Source organism: Mauremys mutica, chromosome 1, assembly GCF_020497125.1.
Source record: "Mauremys mutica isolate MM-2020 ecotype Southern chromosome 1, ASM2049712v1, whole genome shotgun sequence".
In the NCBI taxonomy this organism is placed as follows: domain Eukaryota; kingdom Metazoa; phylum Chordata; order Testudines; family Geoemydidae; genus Mauremys; species Mauremys mutica.
In genome coordinates this window covers 315,703,996-315,729,504 of record NC_059072.1, presented here as the reverse complement: position 1 = coordinate 315,729,504, position 25,509 = coordinate 315,703,996, and the positions used below count along the sequence as shown (strand labels likewise).

The 25,509-nt window shown below is 47.4% G+C and overlaps 1 protein-coding gene across 2 annotated transcripts in view; it reads left to right on the top strand.

The window, feature by feature from the left end:
• Positions 1–7,900, top strand: part of KL (klotho) — a 71,597-nt gene extending 63,697 nt beyond the window's left edge. For both annotated transcript variants that reach the window (XM_045016236.1, XM_045016228.1), the window contains one exon: positions 2,962–7,900. In XM_045016236.1, coding sequence (XP_044872171.1) covers positions 2,962–3,299 — 338 coding nt within the window. In that variant the 3' untranslated portion in view covers positions 3,300–7,900. The remainder of the gene's footprint in view (positions 1–2,961) is intronic.
• The last annotated feature ends 17,609 nt before the right edge of the window (positions 7,901–25,509 follow it).

Below are 25,509 nucleotides of genomic sequence, written 5' to 3'. Positions count from 1 at the left end.
TCCTTAATTGATGAGGGCAAATTGGTGGCCAGAACTTCTCTCCAGGTCATGGTGAATGCTGCGGACAACGCCTCCAGAGGTTGTTATGGGGAGAGACTTGTGGTTTTCCTAGAGAGATGCAGAGTATCATCCAGGATCTGCCCTTTGATAGGATCAGTCTGTTCCACAAGAAGACAGACGAATCTCTCCACTCCCTCAAGGACTTTAGAACAATTCTTTGCTTGCTAGGATCTATACCCCAACCCCCAAGAGAAAACATCACAGACAAGGGTATAGGGGTATAAGCCCTGTTTGCATCAATGTCCTCAGGAACCACCTTGTAAAAGACGAAGGTTTATCATCCCAGGAATGCAGCCCCTGCAGCATCTACCACTGCATCTTACTCTGACCCTCAGCCAAAGAGTTTCTTTTAATAGGACTGTCAAGACCTCTTTCCCTTTATTGATGCCACATCATTCCCCTCTTCAGATTTTTGGAGGCTGCCTTACTCAATTTGTCTGCAACTGGAAGGCCCTAACTGCCGACAAATGGGTTACTGGATGTTATTCACAGCAGCTACCTGATTAAGTTTCTGGCAAGTCCTATCCATAAACCTCCTCTTGGTTCCTTTTCAGGGGGAACAAGATCCCTCGTGGTTTAGAGGCAGTCAACCTCTGGAATAGGTGCATCAGCCATCATAAACTCTTTCAGGAGTACACTTACCGAGGTGCAGAACTTACCAGTTCTCACCTAGTGAACAGTCTCACCAGACATTTTTCCATGAACCACAAATGAAAGATTCACAATTCAGTTCTCAACAAGGTCTTCACTCAATGGGAAATGCTGTCCTGCAATCTTTTTGTCCCACAGGTGAACAAGAAACTTCCCCTAGGCAAGTGCTCGATGGGACACAATGAGCTGCTATCCCAGAAGGATCACCTGAGATATGCCTTACCTCCCTTTCCTTTAATACCACAGGTTCTATAGAAAATCCATCAAGACAGGGCTCAAGTCATCCTTATAGTGCCCAGCTGGCTGAGACAGTTGTGGTTTATGCTGGGGCATGAGCAGTAATTTAAATTTGACCATTTTTGGAGGAACACGTTCTGTGCTGCCTTTTATGCCCTTGGTTCGGTGCATGCGGAGAGCTACGGTGCAGGCAGACCAACAGACACTGCTTGGTCCACACATCTTGAGATACCACCAGTTACAGGTAGGTAACCTCCATTTGCACCAGCAATGAATCTACTTTCTTTTCAGTTTTTTCCCTTAGGACTGAAACTGGGTTAGATGCCAGTTTTGTGCCCGCAATGTTTATAGCAGGTTGCCCCCCCTCTTACTTGCTGCAGGCGGCCCTCCCCGTGCTCCCCTGCCCCAGCTCCCTCCGCCTAAATGCTGGCAGGGACTGGGGCGGCTGAAGATCCGACCGCTGCGGTCGCTGCCAAAGAAAATGGCGCCCCCCAAATGCCAGCGCCGCGGTCGCCTAAATGGTTGCACCGGCCCTGTGTGCAGTGGGAGACATCTGCTAAAAAGCTGCATGTTGCCAACCTTTAAAAGCTTTGGTGCAGATGGTCAAAGGTATTAAGGTGCCTAACTCCCTTTGAAACCAATGGGAGTTAGGTGACTAAATACCTTTGAGGCTCTGGGCCTTCCAGCCTACAGGTACCTGGATAGTACAGGACTTTACAACAAAGAAAAAGAGTAACTATTGATCATTCTAGTGGAATGTGTGAAGGAACCACCAGTTGTGGCAGATAATAACTTTGAATGCCCGTAAATAAAGTTATATATAAAAATACACTCTCAGATCCCAATATTTGCTGTTGGATATTCCCTACCTGTGCTAAGGGGCAATTTACTGCCAGTGCCCTCACCCCAGGCTGACTCTCCTTGCAACTGCATGGCCTGCTGCCAAGAAGCCTGTACTTTTCAGTAAGAGCCTTCTCCTGCAAACACTTGTGCACATGCACAACTTTACTTATGTGAGTTGAAGATACACTGTGAGATGATGTCAGCTGAATAGTCCATGGTTGACAGGTCCTGATTCAGCAAGGTACTTAAGCACATGCCTAACTTGACTTCAGTGGGTCTGCTCATGTGTTTAAAGCTAGACTTGTGGTTAAGTACCTTACTGACTCAGTTAATGACTCAGGTCACCTCAGTCCAAAATCACAGGGCAATTTGAGGTGATGGGGTTGATACACACAGCATGGCCTGGAATGATTTCTGATGTGATAGAGCAGGATTTACCAATTGAGGAAGGTTACATTGACTATTCCAACTCCACCCTTCCCCCCATGTTAGTGTGTATGCTCTCCTGGTGCCATGGGCAGGAATGGTTCATGTGACTCTCCCCCCTTTTGCCATTTGGAAGCACTGTGTAAAGAGCTTGGTTGTGTTCACCATATTTATCTTCACTGCTGGGGGCATGGGTAAGCAGAGAAAATTAAAAAAATCCCAACCCCCAAACAACATATCGTGCAGAAAATTATGAAAACTGCTTTTTTCATGCCTTTAAAAAGATAATTTCACTGGCCGCATTGTGTGATGTATTTCATGCCCCTAGGTTTCACTCCCTTGAATGAAGTTGTATTCTTTGGCCACACAAGTTATATGTTATACTATAAGTTTATGTCTGTGCATGGGTATATTACTGTTTGTTTGTTTTATACAAGCAGACCCATACCTGCATTAATAGGCCAACCATTACCCCAGAATTACCATATATATTTTAATTAAAAGGAAAAACTGTGTGGTAATCACAGATCACGCTGTATCGTAATTGTCATCCAATGCTCACTTTTTAATGATAACCTCGTACTGTATGTATGCATATCTAGCTTCTCTCTCTGGGGAGATGAGTTCAGATCTGGGTTTGGCTCTGAACTTCCTCAGCAACATACAGTAGCACACAGCATTGTTCTTAAATAAATTAATAACTGATTTATTTTCCTTTCCCCTCCCCTTTGTTTTCTTTTGCAGCATACACCTTGGATAATGTCAACCTACGGGGATATTTTGTCTATTCTTTTAATGACAGGACTGCTCCCAAATACGGCCTCTATCGTTACATTGCTAATCAGTATGAGCCGAAGCCTTCCATGAAACATTACAGAGAAATAATTGACAATAATGGTTTTCCCAGTTCAGAAACTCCTGATAGACTGTGCCCAGAAATGCTTGTCTTGTGCCCTGAATGCAACCTTTTCCAAACCAGAAAATCTTTATTAGCTTTTATATCTTTTATATTTTTTGCTTTTATTGTTACTGTATTCTTCATTATTTACTACTCTAGGAGGGTTGAAAGAAGGTATAAATAGTGCTGCCCCTTCGCATCCAGCACTCGCTACTCCTTCATCTGCATTCCCTTGAGAATTCTGAAATAACGGCACACAAGGTTGCAATCACTTCAATACTAGGGAACCAGTTGCACTTTATAGTACTGTGAAGCACTGAAGTTGAAAATGGATTGTGAACATAGGGCCCTGAAATCCTTCTCTGTGTTTTAGTACTTCTGGTTTATGACAGATTCTTGATTGTTGTCATCAAATTTATCTCAGAACTTTGATTGAGGCCCTTTATTTGGGCAGGTTTTTTTCCACTCAGGTAAAGGTATTTTTTAAAAAGGCCTGCAATTAGCCTGATGGTGGAGACACAAACAAAGGTATTAACTTAGATGTAAATTGGGTTTGGTTTTACTTTAAGACATATTGTAGTGGAAAAATACAGATGTAGAGTTCTCAGGGTGAAAGATTGATGAGAAACAAAAGAAACCATCTCCCCAAACCAGGTGTTATGGCACCTGATACCAAACAAACACATGATTTAAATTATCAGGAAAGCAGAGACTCAACAACTATATGTACCACAAGGGAAAGGAGAGTCTTCTTGCTACAGCCGAGGACAGGGAGTGAAGAGATGGGGAACTTTTTCCCTGCTGTGCTGGTGACTTTGGGTAAATCACTTAACTGCAAAGCAGGCTGCTGGTCCCACACTCCCTACCTGCTCTGTCTCTATTGGTGCTGTCACCCTGCCAGTCTACTGTCCTGGCTCCAGGCTGTGGAGCCGACCCAGCTCCGCCTTGCTGTGTCTAACCTGACAAATCCATCGGGAAACAGCAGCAAGGGGAATTGACTCATGTTTGGAGGGCAGTAAAGGTGGTTGCTGGCAAGGGGGCAGGCAGTGTTTAATTTATGCCAGGGCTTGCCAGGGCTGAGCCCCAGCACCTCCAGGCTTGGTAGTTCATAGCCCTGGCACCTCTGGGCTTGCTGCATCAGTTATAAAAATAAAAAAATTGCTTGAACCCTGGCACCTAATTGCTTGAGCCCCAGCACCTCTTTCATTACAAGTTAAACACTGAGGGTAGGTTCCATGCCTTGGAGATGAGGGAGAGTTAAAGAGGATTAAAGGGTCTTATTTTGTTTGGTGAGGGGGGAGAGTAGTAACTGAAGGATCTGGGGTGCTCCCAGTTGACAAATGGGAGAACTGCACTGACCTTTGCTGTGCTTGAAAGCAGGAAAGTGTATGTCTTATGAGGGTGCAGGGGGCAAATGCAGCATGGTCCCATACCACCACCTAGTAACCAGAACCTTTTCCTCCTACTTGTGCACCTTCCCCCAACAATTTGTTTGAGTTTGAATTATGTTGGGTCTAGAGGCTTTAAGCCAGGGGTCCCCAACACGGTGCCTGCGGGTGCCATGGCACCCGCCGAGGGCATCTAAATGCACCTGTGTACTGGCCAGCAGACGAGCATCCGCCGAAATGCAGCCGACAAGCAGCGTCATCCAGATTTTTGGCAGCATTTCGGCAGCGATGCCTATCGCTGTTGCCACTTGTTGGCGGGTGCTCGTCTGCCGCCACGGTCATCCGTGGAGACGAAAAAGGTTGGGGACCACTGCTTTAAGCATTTAAATTTCACACCTCTAGCCTGGTAACCTGCTGCCTTGTTTGCCAAAGATTTAAGTCTTGCACCCCTTGCTTCTGAAGCTCACTTATTTATTCTCTAAGAGCTTGACCCAACTTCCATTGGAGTCTTTTCCATGGGTTGTAATGGGAATTGGATCAGGCCTGGATAACATTCAGATCCAGAAATCCCATTGAATGTCTGAGCGACTTTCTCTTCTCTCTCAGTGGAATAAATTAGCAAAAAGAAGCAACACTGTTTATTAATAGAATCATAGAAATTAGAGACAGGCAAAATTACCTTTGGGCTTTTCCAATCTGACTTACGAATCAGTATATTAGGAGCCCACTCTGCATAATGCAGAACAGTGATTGTTTTCTCTATCTCCGTGCTTTCATTGTCTTCAGATGCATTTATGCTTCTATTTCCATATTGCCACGTGAGTTATGTTCATCACTGGAGAGGATTTTTTAATCTAATATGCTCTGTGTCAATTATAAGTAGTTTATCTAGCAGAAGCTGATGTTGCTGTATTGAATGTGAATGTTTATCTACTGTAAATTGAAATTTATATGTGAAATATGCCTACTTTCATTTACAAACTAGATTACATTTCTTTCCTATTTAGGTTATGTAGAGAAATAGAAAATAATTATTATTCAGTCATAGTGATTAATATGTTTGTATTTTAGTTTCAGACTTACAAGAGTCTCCATTTGCACTTTTATATATATATATATATATATATTATATATATATATATATATATATATATATTATATATATATATATATTATATATATTGCTATGAGGATTCAGGTGACAAATTCTGGGTAGGTGATAAAATATAGAAAATGTATATTAGCCTGGGAAGGTTTGCTGAAGGAGAATATATTTTCAAACTTTACTGTGTGTTGTTTCTACGTTTACCTGCTGCCATACGGTGCTGCATGGACTGTAATACAAAAAGATGGTTCTTGATGACTACATGAAGAGCTATATAGATTTCATTGTAAAGAGTCACCTATTTATATATTTAATGTATAGCTTACCTCATGGTGTCAGGTGGAAAACTCAACTGATGGTGAAAAGGACACTATTTAATGTCTACATGGCCAAATATATCTATGTGCTAGTTTTCCTTGCTATAACTAGGCTAGAATAATAAATACTGGGCCTGATTTTTAGAGTAGGTGAGCATGTGCAGCTCTCACTGACTGCATTGTGTGTGTGCATATGCTGAGCACCTCTGAAAATCCTAACCTAAACCAAGTATTTTATATTCCTACTCTCTTCCCCATTGGTTGGCTATTTAAAATGTGTATTTAACATGCGGCTAGTTCACTACCTTGGTATGATGAATGCATTACTATCTTGAGCTAGTCATTTGTAAAGCCACATTTTGAAATGTTGGGCGCAGTGAGAGGCCCGAAGCGAGAATGCCTGAAACCTGCATTCCCATCGAGGGGGACATAAATAGAGCAGCAAAAAGATGGCAGGGGACATGTCTGTTCCATTTATCTACATCAGTGATTGCACCAATCACTTGTAATAAACAACAACTTGTAATAAAACCTGCGCCATAGAAAAAACAACAACCTAATTCCTAAACTGCATTTATACAGAGCAAGACACTTAGGATGGACCAGTTGTAGTAAGAATGTATAAAGGCTTCTCACAAGTAGTAATAGGATAAATGTGTTTGGTGTGGACTGGACTAAGTATAGGATTGTTTAGAGTTCCATGGTTAGGTTGGCGTGTGATCAGCCAGACGATCATGCTGTGCCATTTTAAAAATCACCACAGTGAAAATTTCCACCTCTGAAATCAGTAGAGGCCGAGCACCATTAAACAAATTAGCTGATTAAGTATCTGCAACCATTGCAGGTTCTTCCAATACTTAGATTAGGTGATACTGTAGTCAGTGAGTGGCAAATGTTGAGTTTTCAAATGGTGCTTACTGACTATCTAGTGTAAGTAAATCAGGGATTCATTTCAGTGACTTAAGAGAAACATTATCCCATACAATAATGCTGCCGGCACCTGTAGAAATAATACAGCCTTTTGTGCTCTTACTTTCAAAACTGACTTTAAATACCACTGAAGAACACTGACCTCATGGATTCAATATAAATATATGCAGAAATATTTCCCACAATATCCTATCTACTTTAGTACCATATGCAGGCTGTTTTAAAACTGAGCAATCTCTTTTTAATTAATACAGGAGTGACCAAAGGAAAGTTTTTGGCCAAATAACACCTTAGTGCTTATAAAGTGCTTTACCTTTTCAGAACACTGTATAACTCTGAGTGAATTAATTCCGCACCTTTAACATGGCCCAAGCAAACTACAGGTTGAGCACATGCCAGGGTATAGACTCAGCAGTCTCCTTCATTTTATGGCCATTAGGAGCAGATCTCAGACTCCTTGAAAATTGCCAAAATGGCCCTTCAATGGTCCAAGATTGGACACCGTTCCCCTAAGGCTTGCGTAACATTTGCACTATGCTCCTGCAGAGTGATTCAGCTCCTCCTCAGTAATCAGGGTGTGGTACAGATGGCATTTTTTCGCGTTCGATATTTATTTGTAAATGGTGATTTAACACTCTTCTGTGAAGAGAGCATCGATAGTAGCTTTTGCCATGACTCGACAGCAATGAGATTTTAATTTTTAAACAACAGAACACTATTATAAAAATACTGTGAGATCTAAACATAGCATAATACTTTAGTTTTGAAAATTAACAAGCCTTTGCATCTGTTAATAGGTGTTAATAGGCTGTGTGAAATGCATATGCTCATGTTGTTTTTAACTGTGCTAATAGAATGTACATTATTGCCAATTTACTGAAAGTTACAGCTCTAACACTGTTGTAAAATATGAAATTATATTTTGATTCAAAATATTTTTGTGATACAGGTGGAAATCTGCTGTTTTTATGTCCCGGGGCAGGCTGTAAAGAATGAATGCTAATAGAAAGTATTTGCAAAATGTATGCAGTATATGTTGTATTTATGTTGTTGCTATTATTGGAGTTACTCTGTACCCCAAACCCCTTGGGTGCCAGTAGCATTCCCAGTGTACCACATCTCACAGGCAAGCACTGTAGGTGCTTTAGCAGCGAGGCCTTGCAGGAAGTAGACCTGTTGAGTCCTAGTAACCACTCATAGTCATGGCTAAGGGAAAGGTTTTTACTAAGGATAGCAGGAAAGGGACAGGTTGCAGATATCCTAGGTACAGAGGCTTCAGCAATTGCAGTTCAAAGTGAGCAATAGCAGTTCTTCTTTGGGTGCCGGGGGCAGTCCAATCCAGAGTCAGGGCTCTTCAGCCCTAGTGCCTGGGGTGCCATCTCCAGCCCAGTCTTCATTTCTATCAGATAAGTGCTTGCAGGTTTCCAGGCCAGGCTCATTTATTGTCTCTTACTGGGGCTTCTCGCACTGGCTCCCTGCCCAGCGGTTGCTGGTCCCCCGTAAGTCCCACACAGACCTGCCCAGCTGTAATGTCCGGCAGTCACAGCCTGTTCCATGTGCGGCTCTGCATCTGTTCCTGCTTCCAGTTTCTTTCCAGTTTTCTGCTTGGCGTGTGGCTGCTGTTTAAACTTCCAAAGAGGCCCTGGCCACCTCGTGGTTCAGGAGGATCTTTCCCCTTCTTACCTGACCAGGGGAAAGGAAAGTTTAGTGGGGAAGGGCCTGATGGCAGTTGTAGTCCCCTGCTTTGCAGCTCCAGGAGGGACATAGTGCCCTCCCTTAGAAATGGAATCAAACTTACTGTACATCACACACTGCAAACTTTATTTTAATTGTACAACTGCCAGTTTTCTGTTTACAACACAAAGGGTACGGGCCTTTTAGTGCTCTATGTAAAGCTTTAGTGGCAGGATTTTTAGGATAATTTTTAATTAATCTGTTTGTTAGTTTTCTACTGCCACAAAATTAATAGTAATTTGTATTTGGGGGGTTATTGCCAATGACTAAGCCCAGATCTAACCATAAATTTTGCTGGCATAGCTATGTTAGATGCATTATAATTATAATGTAGATACAGTTATACTGACATACAAGTGCTTTTGCTTATATAGCTTATTTTGCTTGTCAGACTGGAATAATCTATATTGGCAAAAGCACTTTTTATCCAGAATAGCTGCATCTACACTAGGTCTCATCTACATTTAAAACTTATACCAGCATAGCTCTGTTGATTAGCGCTGTGATTTTTTCCCAAAAATGCTATCAAACTGGGAGGATGTACCTAATGGGGTCCTGCATGAATCTGTCCTGGGTCCAGTACTATACAATATTTTCAATATGAGTTGGAGAATTGGTCTGAAATCAACTAGAGGAAATTCAATAAAAACAGGTGCAAAGTGCTACACTCAGGAAGGAAAAAGCAAATGCACAACTCCAAAATGGGGAATAACTGGTTAGGTGGTAGTCCTGCTGAAAAGGATCTGAGGGTTATAGTGGATCACAAAGTGAATATGTGGCAACAATGTGATGCAGTTGCAAAAAAGGCTAATGTAATTCTGGGGTGTGTAAACAGGAATGTTGTATTTAGGACACGGGAGGTAATTGGCTTCCTATACTCAGCACTGGTGAGGCCTCAGCTGAAGTACAGTATTCAGTTCTGGGCACCACATTTTAGGAAAGTTGTGGACAACTGGAGGGAGTCCAGAGGAGAGCAACCAAAACGATAAAAGGTTTAGAAAACCTGACATATGAGGAAATGTAAAAAACAAAACAAAAACCGGGGCATGTTTAGTCTTGAGAAAAGAAGACTGAGAGGGGACCTGATAAGTCTTCAAATATGTTAAGGGCTGTTATAAAGAGAATGACGGACAATTGTTCTCCATGTTCATGGAAGGTAGGACTAGAAGTCATTGGTCTAATATACAGAAATGGCGATTTAGTTTAGATATTAGGTAAAACCTTCCAACGATAAGGGTATTTAAGCTCTGGAATAGGTTTCCAAGGGAGGCTGTGGAATTCCCATCATTGGAGATTAAGAACAAGCTGGACAAACACCTAGCAGGGATGGTCTAAGTTTACTTGGTCCTGCCTCAGTGCAAGGGCCTGGACTAATTGACCTTTCGAGATCCCTTCCAGCCCTACCTTTCTATGCCATATCTATGCTGGTGTAAGCCTTAGAGAAACTGTAGATATACTGTTATCTACATAAAAGTGCTTTTGGCACTACAGTTTCTCTGTGTGTATGTATGTGGATAGATAGATGATAGATAGATATAAAAAACATTCCCAAGCAGCTAAGGATAAAGCGGGCAGCAGGAAGGTTAGGAAATGGAGATAGTGGGAGTGGAAGAGTCAAAATATTTAAAACAATTTTTTTAATAAATTTTAATTTTATCAAACTACCATATTATTCTCTTTAGAGGCAGGGAATCATTCAAAGGGGATCGATTTTGTCTGAAGTCTCTTAGGTGACAAATGCCTTTCCCAAGGAGAAGAAAATGTCAGTTTTAGGTGATAGTGCTCAGCTTCATCTGAGACAGTTCTGTCTGGTTTCGTCAGGCACACAAAGCTGAGGTGTAGCACAGAGGAGAGGAAGAGGGGAAGAAAGGGAAAAGTTGCTTCTTTCTTTGATATGTGTAGTTGGTAAACTGTTGGCAAACCACAGGCACAACACACTGCAAACCTATTAGTTTGCCAGCCTGGACATAGCAAAGCATTACAAGTCTAGATTTGTGCTGACTGGCTTAGCCAAGACACAGGATGAAAAGAAAAAGGAGTAATAAGGTTAGAGGAAATGGACATATTAGAATATATCAGAAACCTTAGTTTCATATCTCAGGAATTGCTCAGAACCCAGCCACAGCAGTGATGTCATCATCTAGTCTCAAATCCCCATTTGGTCCTGTCAAAAAGTCTTTCAGGACAAAGGAGGCCAACAGTGTAATAGTGAATACCTGTGTGCTGGCATGTTGGTGTGGTGACAGCTGTGATGGTGATGCTGGTTGATATGGTCGTGATAAAGCTGTCCAAAGGTTTTTTGCTGCATTAAGTAAGCTACCCAGGGTTGGAAGGAGCCATCTGGGAATGTGGTGAAATTATGGCTGGAAATACATTTCTTGAATTAGTTTGTTTTGGCTTCTGAAATGTGAATTCTTGCTGTGGACAACTATAGGGTTACTATTGTGGAGTATGTCAGACTGCTGCTTCACTTTCCTGGGACTGTCCCCACCTAGCCTCTAAAAACAGGGATGCTGTTTTAAGTGCTTCTTGACTAGCAAATTCACACCATTTCATCTTAGAATCTATTTCCAGTCTAGTACTAAAACTAGTGCTTCCTTTAAAAAAATGGAAGGGAAAGATCACTATAAACATATTTGTGGTGTTATGGTGGGCGTTGGGTGGAACCGCATTGAAGTGAATGGGCACAAGAGCCAACCATCATTTAGGATAATGTAAAAAGCAGCTAAGCTCCTTTTATGGAATAGTCTAGAGAGCTGAAACAATAGGAGCCATGACCCAAAACACAGACCACATGTAAGGCTAGTTAGGAATCTGAGCTATGTAAGTGGAAGGGATAAATTGGGGGCTGAATGCACATGCGTGGGGCTGGTTATTGTTTGGTTGAGTGTGTTTGTGCGTATGTACACAAGAAAGAGAGACAAACACCACAGAAACACACCAGAGTTCTCTCCTATTGTTTGATTCCTACTGTGGTCAGGGTGGGAAACAGGATTTTATGTACATTTTCTTTGGGGCATTCACACTCCATCATCAGTTTCTCCTCCTAACAGAAACAACCCACAAGACCTTGAATATTGTCTATCAGCTTGTGTCAAAAGGGGGGACAGTAGGAACTGGGCTTTAAAGTTTTGTTATAGACTAACAAAATTCTATTCTCTAACAGTGGAAGAGTCAAACGCTTATTGGAGGCACCCTAAATCCTGCCAAAGCTCAGTGAATTCTGGCAAAATGATCGGGTTCTCCCAAACTGCAGTGTTGTGAATGATCAAGCACAATATTCTGTCTTCTGGAGTGGGCTTAGTGTTCTACCATTCACATGCAGTGCACGTCCCCTGGAGATCCCTCTTAGATTCATAACGCTTAAGGCCTGAAGAGACGATGAGATCATCTAGTTTGACCCTCTGTATAATACAGGTCATTAAATTTTACCCAGTTACCCCTATACTGAGCCAACACTTGTCTGACTAAAGCATTTTTTCCAAAAAAGCACATCCAAACTGGATTTGAAGACTCCAAGAGGTGGAGAATCCACCCCTTCCCTTGGTAGTTTGTTTCAGTTAGTTAATCATTCACTGTTAATAATTCATGCCTACTTTCTCATTTAAATGTGTCTGGCTTTATGTCCAAGCCATTGGTTCTTGTTATGCCTTTCTCCACTGGATTGAAGGGCCCTTTAATACCTAGTATTTGCTCCCTGTGGAGGTATTTATACGCTGCAATCAAGTGAACTCTCAATATTCTTTTGATAAACTAAACAGATTGAGCTCTTCTAGTCTCTTACTGCAAGGCATTTTCCCTAGCCCTTGAGTCATTTTTGTGGCTCTCTTCTGCACCCTCTCCAGTTTTTCAAAATCCTTTGGGAGCGGTGTAGTCTAGTGGTCTGAGCTGTGAATGAGGAATGCTGGAGTTCTAATTCCAACCTGACACTGACTCCTATTTCCTCTTTTGCCTTTGGGCAAGTCTTCAGCATCCTCAGCTATGAAATGGGGATAATAATCCCTACCCATCTTGCAGAAATGCCACAAGGGTTAGTTTAGAAGTTAAAGTGCTAGCTACAGTAAGTGTGAGTAGTTGCTGATCATTAATCTCTCAGGGTATCCTCGCTCCCTTCCCCCCCCCCTCCCCCCGCCATCATTCTCCCAGTTGAGAGTGAATGTTTCTTATTTCTGAAAGCTAAGAAAATAAATATCCATGAAGTTAGCTGCCAGTGTTGTGATCCCCTACAGGACTAACTGAGCCTTTAAATCTAGTCCTAATGGGGGTTTGTGAATTTTTTACACACTTGTAACTCATTTATCGGTCACATTGCTGCAGGATATGTGACCGGATATTGCCTTCCCTTGCTTTTAATACAGTAAGCTAGATGGATCTTGCACTGCTCAGCATACATTTGATTCTGTTTGCTATTCACATGCACATTCCTTTGTTGACATATTATTATGGGATAAGAGAAAAAATACAACCTAGCTTTTATTATTTTCTCCTTGTATCTGCTTGCTCATATTAATGCTGCATAATCATTGTATAAATGCACAGGTGACACTGTCAAGGACACGCTTAGTTTAAAAGTGCTACAGTGCTCCTGTACCTCTGCTAGTCATCTCCTATCTCTAATTACAGGGACAGATTTATGAGGCGCTGAAAAGATTAAATTGCATTTGTTTTTCAAAAAATTGAGTAATCTGTGTATTTCTATTCTGATCAATGGAGCAATTGCTGAAAAAGATTCAGGCAAAACTTACAGCGATGGCAGGGAGAGGTATTTTAAAGTTTACATTTATTTTATCCCAGTGTTGTCTGTTTAATTTTCTTTTAGTTATATGAACATAAGAATGGCCATACGGAGTCAGACCAATAGCCCATCTAACCCAATGTCTTCTGATAGTGGCCGGTGCCAGATGCTTCAGAGGGAATGAATAGAACAGGGCAATTATTGAGTGATTCCTCCCCTATTGTCTAGTTCCAGCTTCTGGTAGTCAGAGGTTTAAGGACACCCAGATCATGGGGTTTCACCCCTGACTATCTTGGCTAATAGCCCCTGATGGACCTATCCTCCATGAACTTATCTAATACTTTTTTGAACTCAGTTAATACTTTTGGCCATCACAACATCCCCTGGCAACAAGTTCCACGGCTGACTGTGCATTGTATGAAGAAATACTTCCTCATCTTTGTTTTAAACCTGCTGCCTATTTGCAATAATTAGTTACATTGATAACAGCAGCGAACACTTGCAATAGCGCTTTTCAGCTGTAGATATCAAAATGAGCTAAGAAATAGGATGTGTCATTTATCCAACCTGTTACAGATGGGATAAATACAGTGCAGAAAGTCTGTGACTTGTCCAAAGGTACATGGAGAACCAGGGAGGGAGCTGGGAACAGCACCTATGGCTGCTGACTGCTCTCCCTGTTGCCAGCCATGGCATAATCTTGTCCCCAGGCAGCCCATGTTCCCCTGCCAAAGTGCTCAGGGAGCCATACACTACACTAGACTAATATTAATCCCAAAACATAAAATCATTAAAAATGAATATAGGCCCATAAACTGCAATTCCTCGGGCACCGAAGCGGCCAGGGAAAAAGCTCTTTTCAGCTTTCCTGTTCAGGGAGATGGGGAGGGACTGATTAAAAAAAACCCACCTGTGATGGCTCATTCCACCCTCTTGTGGCCACCACTGTAAATACAGGCTTGTCCAAGGGAAGCTGATTGTATCACCAAGGAGTACCCAGCAAACCAAGCCAGAGCAGGCCCCTGTGGTAGTTAGGTCTCTGTCTGTTTAAGGCTCAGAGACCACATTTTCAAAAGGGGCCTCTACACTTGTGCTTTTGTTGTTTCCATAAGAATCTAAAAGCTTTTTCTGGTCTCCATGGAAATACTGCACTGGTAGAGGGAATCTGGCCTTGTTTCTTAAGAAGCTACTGCAGCGGAAGCAGCTCTCAGTTCAGTCATCTGACTGAAGAGCTAGCACCTTTGTGACTATACGCTGAGTTTTAGTGCTGCTGTGGATTAACCTTGGCGGCAGTTGTGTAGTTTGTGTAGAGCTTTCTGTGAGGATTTGTTCCATGCGCCATGAATTGATAGAAATTCTGTTGCTGAGGATGCTGCTGGAGGCATTAATCTACCTCAAAGACTTCAGCAGGGTTTGCTGCGGCCTGAGATAACTGAGTAGCTGTTTTCCAAACAGTAAACCTGGTCATTATATGAGCAACCTTTTCCATCTGGCTATGTTATTGTTTCTCTGTCTTCTGCTGCATTAACATTCCAGACATTTAGCAAACAACTCCTTCATGGTGAAGGAGTTTCCATACTAGACAAATTTAGCTGTCGTCATTCTCTAGGAACAGCTCTGATTCAAGTATATTTGTGTGTCCGGGACTCTACGGGTGAAGAAAGTATCGTACACATTTCTTCATTTTCCTAGGTAGCCAGTCTGCTGCTTCAGCCACTTCAAGCCATGGCTTTTTATGAGGGAAGCTCATGTTCCTGAAACAAAAGGGGAAACCTCCTACCGCTAACACCAGTCATGACAACTGTACTTAGCCTTCAGGATACAGCTAGATTATTAATAAAACAAACACACTCTCCTGAGCAGGCTTTGCCCCCTATCTCAGCGAGAATGGTGAGCATACAGCTCCACCCCAGCAGCTGTCGCTAATAGGAAGTTGCTCTGGGTTCCATGACGGTTTTTCCTAGTCACTGTTGCTAAGCAAGCTGCCTGCTTCCTGGGATGTGATTTGGCAACACAGGGAGGTGGCTCACAGTGAGAGCAAACCAGGGAAAGGGAGGGCAGGTGGGGACTCACTTTGGGCTGTGAAACACAATGGCTGTGCTGTGGACATTGCAGGTGGTGTAGAGACACTCAGGTGCCACCAGTGCGAGTGTGAGATAAGGGCCAGCGTAGAGTGGCGGCTCACTGCCTGCTGAGCTGGGAAGTTGCGGTGCAGTCAGAGCAGCAGAATAAGATCCTGGCTTCAGGTCCATGGGTAGGATTGCCAATTTCCTAATTGCAGAAAACCGAACACCCTTATCCCACTCCCTGCTCACTCCATTTCCCCCCCCCCGACCATCGCTGGCTTTCCCCCACCATCACTCACTTTCACCAGGCTGGAGCAGAGGGTTGGGGTGTGGGAGGGGGCGAAGGCTCCAGCTAGGGATGGGGCTGAGAATGAGGGATTCAGGGTGTGGGAGAAGCTCTGGGATGTGGCAGGGGTTGGGGTGTGGAAGGGGGTAAGGGGTGCAGGCTCTGGGCAGTGCTTACCTCAGACGGCTACCAGGAAGTGGTGAGACAGCCCTCCAGCTCCTAGGCGGAGAGGCGGCCGGGGAGCTCTGTGTGCTGCCCCCACCCACAGGCACTGCCCCTGCAGCTCCCATGGGCCTCCATGTGGCTTGCCAAAGGGCAGTGTGGCTACTGGAGAAAAGGAAGGAGCTATTGGAACTGCAAATTTTCCTCTTCTCTGCCCAAGTTTGGCTCCCACCTGGAGCAGCAGCTTAGGTGTAATGAGCAGAATGATTTCAGTTCCTGGGCCAGGCCAGGGACCAGTTGTGCTGTTGGTGGGCAGTGGCACAGGAAAGGGGGCTGACCAGACTGTTCTATTTCCCTGTACATATTGGAAAGGGAACTGAGCCTTAAGGAGTCAGGGAAGCTGGAAAGCCAAGCTAAAGGAACAAAAAAACCTTCTACTCTGATTATGGGACCAATGCTGCAACCATATTGCAGGTGGAGCAGCTGCGGAACTGGGTCCTTATCGAGTTATAGGATAGTGCAGCAAGCAATACAGGGCAGAGAGGGACCAGGGGCCCAGACTTGTGCATTGGTCCAGTGGCTGACTGGCTTTGCATATTCATACTGTTATGGTGTCATGCTAATAGTGTAAGATGGGCATATTCTGTTTTATATAAAAACCAACTTTCAGCTCCTCCCCATTGGCAAAGAAAATCCCTTCAGGCCGAGATTTTTAGTTTTTGGCAGGATACGCAAACGCTGGTGTGTCCGTTTCTGAGTCACGGTAGTGCAATAATGAAGCATAGCTGAAGGCTGAAGAAGGGCAGCTAATTAGAGCTGCGCCAAGTTCTGCAAGTCCTCCTGGTCCCTCAGCACAAGGAGCAGCTAATGCACTCTCCATGGCCCCCTGATCATGAGCTGGAAGCTCTTATTGGTGGCGCAGCTGGCTAAGGAGCAGCTGTTTTTGCTGGGCCTGAAGCACCTGGGCTGGCTCCCAGCAGGGCCCTCTCTCCCAGCCTGAGGGGTGAGGGAAGAGGCTGCCCCTGCTGGCTCGATGCTTCTCTCAAATCTGAAGAGTGCAGTGAAGAGTTGGGGACTGGACTGGGGAAGAAAAACCACTACCAGAAACCCCCCAGCCCTGCAAGGAGGCGAGTAGGAGCCTTCTAAGTGTGTGTGAGTCTGAGAATTAGCAAAAGGGGCATGAGGTGTAGCAAATGAAATGCTGGGGAAGGGTCAGGATGAGAAATGGTGGCAGAGAATGGGAACACGGCAGAGGATGAGAAAGGGGAAGGGTGAGCTGAAAACTAAACTGAGCTGGACTGGGGTGAGGGGCAAGAACAGATGAAGTTGGGGGGCAGGGGAGGAAGGCAGCAGATTAATATGCAGATGCTATAGGCTTGTGCCTTGCATTCCAGCCCTTGCAGTAATGTGATAAGTGCAGTAGCTCAGTTTTCATTTTTAAAAAGTTAGTTTCTAGCCCTGAGGTTTGCAGTGCGAAGCTTGGGAATGTAAAGCAAGGCTTTGATGTCTGCCTGAGTCTGTAGCAAGCCTGAAACACTAATGCGGGCAGGTGTGAGCTGCCCCATGCATCTCAATGGTGTGTTAACATTGAGCCCCATCTCGCAGGGTGGGGAAACCCCACTAACCCTACCCAAACAGAGAGCTGTGTGGGGGGAGGGAGGGAGTGCAGTTTACTCAGCCCAACCACCCAAATAGCGATACTCCAGCTGTGGGGTAAGTGGCAGTGGCCTCTCCTGGTGCCCCCCTCTGCCTCCGCGTAGCGAAAAAGCCCCCCCCCCCAATGCTCTGAAGTGGAATAAGGCCTCTATTAGTGCTCGGGGTTTCTAAGGGGACCCATGCAGCTGGAAGGGAGGCAAGCCATCTGCCATCGGGACGTCAGGTAGAGTCGCCAACTTTCTAATCACCCAAAACTGAACACCCTAGCCCCACCCCTTTCCCCAAGGCCCAGTCCCCTTCCTTGCCCCCACTCAGTACATTCCCTCCCCCCCACCCTCACTCACTTTCACTGGGCTGGGGCAGAGGATTGGGATGTGGGAGGGGGGTGAGCGGTGTAACTGGGTGTGCAGGCTCTGGGGTGGGGCCAGAGATGAGGGCTTCAGGGTGCAGGAGCAGTACTCCAGGCTGGGGAAGGGAGTTGAGGTTCAGGAGGGGGATACGAGCTCTGGGGGTGGGGCTGGGGCTGAGGAGTTTGGGGTGCAGGAGGGGGCTCCAGGCTGGTGGGGTGGAGCCAAGGGATTCGGAGTGTGGGAGGGGGCTGCGGGTTGAGGATGAAGGGGGGGGTACAGGCTCTGGGGTGAGGCCAGGGATGAGGGGTTGGGGGGGTCCAGGTTAGGGCTTGTGTTTGGGGGCATGGCCTTACCTCAGGCGGCGGCCAGTCAGCGGCGCAGCGGGGCTAAGGCAAGCACCCTGCCTGTCCTGGTGCCGCGCTGCGCCCTGGAAGCGGCCAGCAGGTCCGGCTTCTAGGTGTGTGGGGTGGGGGGGGAGGGGAGGGCTAGGAGGCTTTGCACTGTGCTCTTGCCCACAGGCACCCCCGGTTCCCATTCACCATGGTTTCTGGCCAATGGGAGTGAGGCACTGGTGCTCGGGGAGGGGGCAGCACGTGGAGCCCCGTGGTCCCCCCAGCCTAGGAGCCAGACCTGCTGGCTGCTTCTGGGTGCAGCGCGGTCAGGACAGGCAGGGACTAGCCTGCCTTAGCCCCGCAGCACCACTGACTGGGCTTTTAACGGCCCCGGTAGGCAGGGCTCACTGAAGTCACCAGGGTCCCTTTTCAACCAGGAGTTCCAGTCAAAACCCGGACGCCTGACAACCATAACGTCAGGCAGGGTTGGGGCAGTGGGTTGAGAGGGACCACATGAAGACCTATGTCATGGTGAGTCTGTGGCCCTGTTTTGCCTTACTCTGGTGCTGACTGAGGAGCATTACCATATGTCCGGGTCAGGGCTGGCTCTAGGCACCAACCCTCCAAGCATGTGCTTGGGGCGGCACTTTCTAAGGGCGGCGAGAGGGGCTCCTGAAGCATGTGAGGAGCCGGGGCAGGACGGAGGGAGGCGGGGTGGTGGTCCCCTGGAGCCGAGCCCAGGCTGTGGCGAGAAGGGCTCCCAGAGTCAGGACTGCCCGGAAGGGGGTGGGGACAAGTGGGGCAATTTTCCCCAGGCCCCAAGCCCCGCAGGGGCCCCCACAAGTATGTCAGAGGCTCCCCCAGCCTCCGTCATCCACCGGTGTCTCAGCTGGTAAGGGGCTGGGGCTGCGACCTGCAGCCGAGTGGTGGGAACTCAGGCCCCGCTGGAGACACCACGCTGCTGCAGCGCTGTCAGGGAGAGGAGGGGTAAGCGGCCTGGTAAGGGGCCGGGGCCGGAGCCTGGCACCCCCCCGACCTCATTCCCCCCCAGCCCTGACCCCCAGCTCTGAGTCCAGCCCCTCTGAGCTGGACACCCCACGACCTCATCTCCCCACAGTCCTGAGCCCAGCCCCTGTGAGCCGGGCACCCCCAAACCCAGAGCCCAGCTCCCCATCCAGCCCTGGGCAACAGCAGCACCACCCCCAGGCAGCGACAGCCCATTGGCACCAGCCATCACCATCACCCAGTAACAGCCCATTATGTAATTGCAAATGTAGACATACCAGTAAAGCATTTAATGTTTTTAAATAATGTATTTAGTGTATTTTCAAATTATTACAAATTAATTTTTGAATGTATTTCACTAGTTATTTTTTACATTTTCAAATACATGTTACTATAGTATTGCAACTTTTTTAAATGGAAGAGGCCCCCGAAATTGCTTTGCCCCAGGCCCCCTGAATCTTCTGGGCAGCCCTGCCCAGAGTGTGTGAGGAGCCGGGGAGGGAGGGAAGCGGGGCCCCCTGGAGCCGAGCCCTGGCTGCGGCGGCGGCGAGAGGGGCTCTTGGAGGAGGTGAGCGGCCAGATGGGCTCGTCGGTGCTGAGCAGGTAGCCCCGCAGCTGGAGATCCTCACCTTCCCTCCCGCCGGGGCTGGGCCAGGGCACAGTGAGGCTGAAGAGCAGCAGGTCCGGGGGGGGGGCTCTCCAGGTCCTCGGCCGCCAGCATGTCGGGGGTGAGGGCGGTGAGCACGAACTGATCCACCTTGGCCACCAGCAGTGCCGCGAAGCCCAGGGAAGGGGCCATATTCTCCGCACCACCCCACAGCCGCACCGCCCCCTGGAAGTACTCCCGCTCCACGCCGCCCAGCAACTCCACCCCGCATGGGGACAGAGTCGCAGCTGGTCCAGGGCTTGGCTGCTGTGTGCTGGTAGCGGATCCCACGTTTGTGGGGGGAGCCCAGTGCTGGGGCAGCAGGGGGTGTGAGTGTGGGGGCACTGGTGGGTGGGGAAGCTCAGGTCGGGGCGGGGGGGGGGGGTGGGGGACAGCCAAAAACTTTTTTGCTTGGGGTGGCAAAAAACCTAGAGCCGGCCCTGGTCCGGGTTTTCCCAGACATAGCCTCTTTTTCTGAGCTGCCTGTCTTTGTCCAGGTGGATTTTTTTACATAACAGGCAATGGCCAGGGTTTTTGTAGACCAGGCAAGCTGCAGCTCAGAAAGAGCCCTGATTGGTCTGCTTCCTGATTGGTCACAACCAGTGGCGGCTCCAGGCACCAGCGCTCCAAGCGCATGCTTGGGGCAGCAAGCCGCGGGGGTGGGGCGCTCTGCCGGTCTCCACGCGGGCGGCAGGCAGATTACCTTCGGCGGCATGCCTGCGGAGGGTCCGCTGGTCTCGCGACTTCTGCGGACCTCCCGCAGGCTGCCGTCGAATCTGCGGGTCCAGGGACCTCCCGCAGGCAAGCCGCTGAAGGCAGCCTGCCTGCTGTGCTTGAGGGGGGTGGGCAAAATACCTAGAGCTGCCCCTGGTCACAACCCTGCATCCACAACTGATTGGACCATTCCCCTGCAAGCCACAGCTGCGGGATCCCACCCGCTCAGGCCCAGGCTCTCAGCCCTGTGCAGGGGGTTCCATAGGGAAGCACTGACCAACAGCTAGTGCTGTGTCCTGGGCTTGTGCCACCTGCCTTGCCACTGTTACAGGGAATGACGGCGCCCCCGCCCCTTGAGTACCCCCGCCACAGGTACCCACTCCAGCACTCCCAACTTTACCCCTGCCTCCTCTCCCCAGCTCTTCTCCTCTCCTTTTGGGGAACCTGAAATATGGTAATTCTATGAATGGGTGGCCGGGGGAAGCTGAGACTTTTTTTAATCCCTCCAACACCCTAACCACAGGGTGCTGTCGGCTTCGTATTCTCCTCGCCTCCCATTCGTTCCCATTTCATGTAGAGAGGGCTCACTCCCTGCCGATCCTGCCTGCTTCTGACACCCTTGCTATGTCTCCCTCTCCCTGGTCATTGTAGCTTGGTCTTGCTGTCTAGCAGGGGAGCTGTGTAGAGCCTTTCTCTCTCCCTCCTCCAGACAGTTCAGATCTGTCCAAGAAGCAGTGCAAATGTGTTTAAAAACACTGACTGTCTGGAGTCACTTTATTTGCCAAGTCAAAGCTTGTGGTGGGCTTTTTCAAAAGTGCTCAGCTGTGGCCTAATTCTACCCCCACTGCAGTCACTGGTCAAACTCTCATCAGCTCACTGGGAACTTTCTTTCAGAATGGCAAAGTGGGTATAAAATTAGGTTCATTGCCTGCGACAGTCCATTCCACATACTGCACCTAAACTACACAAGCGATATAGGGAAAAGGCCCAATTTTGCATCAGTATGATTGTTTAGGCTTGTTCGGTGTAAAGCTGTAAGCAAGCACCTAGCCCCCACTTGTTTGGACGCCCAGTGGGAAGGGCAGATGCTGCTGATAGGATGACTGGTCTATGGTTCTCCCTTTTAAAATTGATAACACTAATTTGGCATGCAGCCGCTCAAGGAAAGGGAGTCATTCTTACCATGCTCAAGGAAAGCATAGGAATTGCTTGAGGAGGGATAGATGGCCATTCAGTCACTTTACTCCCATAACTTGCAAACAGTCAGGCAAGTGATAGCAAATCGTCACTTATGACTATTGTGTGAGCTGTATTTCAGCATTTGTCTTTGATAGGCTGTGAACAGGTGCAAAAGGCACCGCAGTGTCTGCAATTGCAGGGTTTTCTGATTGTCTTTGTTGTGCGTCCGCAGAACCTCATGTTTTGTTTTAAAAAAACGAACACGGGCTGGTGTCTGCTGCTGTGAAGATAACATGGTGAGGCTTTCCATATTGTGGCGCCAAGGAAGGAGATTTTCGGGGCTTGTTAGATTGATTCCCTGCTAGAAGCAGAAATTGGTAACGCAGAATCAGGTATTTTCTTAATGACATTTGTTATTTACAAATTGTACACAAGGCCTGTTTTCTTAAATAGAGGTGGCAACAAACCATACAGGTAACTTCCTTTAGCAAAGACCTCAGGTACGTCACTGCTCCTGTGTGTGCCAAGCTGCAGCTGTCTTTGGCCTCTGACTCCTCCAGGAGTCACCCAAAACTCAGGAAGATCAAAGACCATCTCCTCAAATGTATTTAAGTGCCTAAGTACCTTTGAGGAGCTGGGCCAAAGTGCTTAAGCGTATCCTAAGCCTCTTTTCCTCCCTCAGCCCATGATCTTTATACCTGGGAAACCCCTAGAGTGCATCGTCTGGGAATGTGTCCTGGCCATCAACCTGTCTTGTGTGGAGCGGCTCTAAAATAAAAAGGAAGCTGAGGGCAGGTCTACACTAGAAATGCTACATTGGTGCTGCTGCCTGCACCAATGCAGCTGCACTGCTGTAGCAGCTCTGGTGAAGATGCTCTAGGCTGACGGGAGAGCGCTCTCCCATTGGCATAATTATTCCGCCTCTGTGAGAGGCAGAAGCTATGTTGATGGGAGAGTGTCTCTTGCTGATGTAGCGTTGGTGTGGACAGTGCTTAGGTCGTGTCACTCAGGGGGGTGGTTTTTTCACATCCCTGAGCGATGTAAGTTAGAGCTTGGCTACGCTCGAAACTCCAAAGCGCTGCTGCGGGAGCACTCCTGCGGCAGCACTTTGAAGTGTGAGTGTGGTCTCCCAGCGCTGCAGGTACTCCACCTCCCCGAGGGGAGGAGTAATGGTCTCAAGTTGCAGTGGGGGAGCTTTAGGTTGGATATTAGGAAAAACTTTTTCACTCGGAGAGTGGTGAAGCACTGGAATGGGTTACCTAGGGAGGTGGTGGAATCTCCTTCCTTAGAGGTTTTTAAGGTCAGGCTTGACAAAGCCCTGGCTGGGATGATTTAGTTGGGGATTGGTCCTGCTTTGAGCAGGGGGTTGGACTAGATGACCTCCTGAGGTCCCTTCCAACCCTGAGATTCTATGATTAGCTTACAGCGCTGGGAGCCGCGCTCCCAGCACTGGGGCACTGTTTACACTGGCGCTTTACAGCGCTGTAACTTGCTGCGCTTAGGGGGGTGTTTTTTCACACCCCTGAGCGAGAAAGTTGCAGCGCTGTAAAGCGCCAGTGTAGCCAAGGCCTTAGATCAACTTCAGTGGTAGTGTAGCCCTGCCATGAGAAATGTATAAATGCTCAGACAGGACAGTTTTAATTCCCACAAATCCTTAATGACTCCTTGCATGGCATTTAAACTGTTCCCATGGAGTGTTTAATCCTGGATGTTTCTACATCAGTCACCTCATTAGCACCTTTGCTATACCAGTACCTTGTGAAAACAAGGGCATTTATGAGGGAACCAGTGAGGGAGGTGCAGGTGTGAGCACAACAATTAGTAGCAACATTAGCTAATCCCACATGTTTCTTGGGGTATGGCTACACTTACGGTTTGCAGCGCTGGTAGTTTGCAGCGCTGGTCATCCAGCTGTGTAGGAGCAGCGCTGGTGTGTGGCCACACTCACAGCTACCAGCGCTGGTGTGTGGCCACATTTGCAGCATTAGCAGCGCTGCTGGGAGTGATGCATTATGGGCAGCTATCCCAGCATTCAAGTGGCCGCATCGTGCTTTTCAAAAGAGGGGGGTGGAGTGGGGTCTAGTGTGACAGGGAGCGGGGGGAGAGAGAGAGTGGATTTTTGGAGCCAACACTGTGTGTTTAGCTTCCTGACTTGAAAAATCAGAACATGTTTCCAACCCCTTAGTCTTAACTCTTAATTGCAAACAGCCTGCAGCCAACACGACTCCCCGCTGTTTCATTCCCTCCCTGCCTGCAATCTCATTTGATTGTTTACAGCCAGGTACAGATGATCACAGCAAACAGGAGCTCTGTTTGTTTTTTAGATAAGCGGCAACGGCAACGGAGCTCCGATCGGAGCTCGTTCATAACAAAACAAAGAGGCTGCATAACAAAACAAAGAGAGTAATTTATAAAAGCATTCTGGGATACACCTTATACCCTGGAGGCCAATCACAGCGCTGGTGTGTGGCCACACTTGATGACCAGTGCTGCAGCACCAGCGCTGGAATCCTTATTCCCCATGCTGAGTGAGGTGTACGGCCAGCGCTGCAGCCAGGGAGTTGCAGCGCTGGAAGTGCCCTGCAGGTGTGGCCACTTACTAATTGCAGCGCTGGTGGAGGTTTTCCAGCGCTGCAACTCGCCAGTGTAGCCATACCCTTGGTGAAGTCAGAGTGCAGCCAACAACCTGCAGCCTAGGCAAGCGGGGCTGTGCTGCCCTCATACATGGGGTGGTGAAAAAAGGGAAGCCAGAGTGGGGCCCTAATCCAGCATTTTAAGCAGGAGAGGTGAGATGTCTGTGTCAGGCCAACCTCTGTGGGGCTTGGAACTTTGTTTCTATGGAGCCCTGTCTTTCCAATGCTTTCCTTAGCTCCACTCCTGCCTGCCCTAGGTCTTTGACAGCCCTGCTGGGTGGAGGGAACACATCTTAACAAGAGGAGCTCTTTGGTTACTTGCAAGGTTGGCATATTGTATTTTAAAGAACAGACGCAGCCTAAGATTCCTAGAACTGGATCCACAAGGGGGACTTAGCCTCATTGTTGCAACACTTAACATTTAGGTGCCCTGCCTCATAGTGGAATATGGAGCCCCAAGTGTAGGCACCCAGGCTCCTGCTACATTGCAGGGAGAGTTACATGCCTAAGAATGGGATCCACAAAAGCCAGCATGCTGTGCAGAGAGCTGCCTAAACTGGCCAATAGGAAATGTGGAGGTGAGGGGATGAGGCAAGGGATTTATGCTCCACCAGCGCTGCGTACCCTGCCACTAAGTAGTGAAATCTAGAGCCCTGCGGTAGGCTGGAGGGAAGCGCTTCTTTCTGGTTAGGATTCATACCTGTCAGCCTTCTGCTGGAGTTACAGGCCTGTGTGCTTTCTCACAAAGAGAAGGAGGTGGTGGTGGTTGCGTTCCCTCTTATAACCTTTAGCCCAGCAGTTAGCGCTTTGACACATCCTGGGCAAATCTCACTTGTTGAAGCTGTGCAACTTTGTATAAGTAATTACATATTCATGGTCCCACAGTGAGAGTAAGAATGACGCTGTAGTCCAGTGGGTTGGGGCACTCATCTGAGAGGAGGGAGACCCATGTCCCTGCTCCACATCAGGGAGGGTGGGGACTTCAACACTGTGCTCTAACCACTGGGTTAATAGTTATGGAGAGGAGAGGAGGGGGCGGGACAACCACTATAATTTTGTGTAAGAGCTGAGAAACCTGGAAACCTAGGAAGTTGGACTCACTGGTATTGAAGCCCTCTGGGCATTCCACTAGCAAAACTCACATCACTGTAGCCCT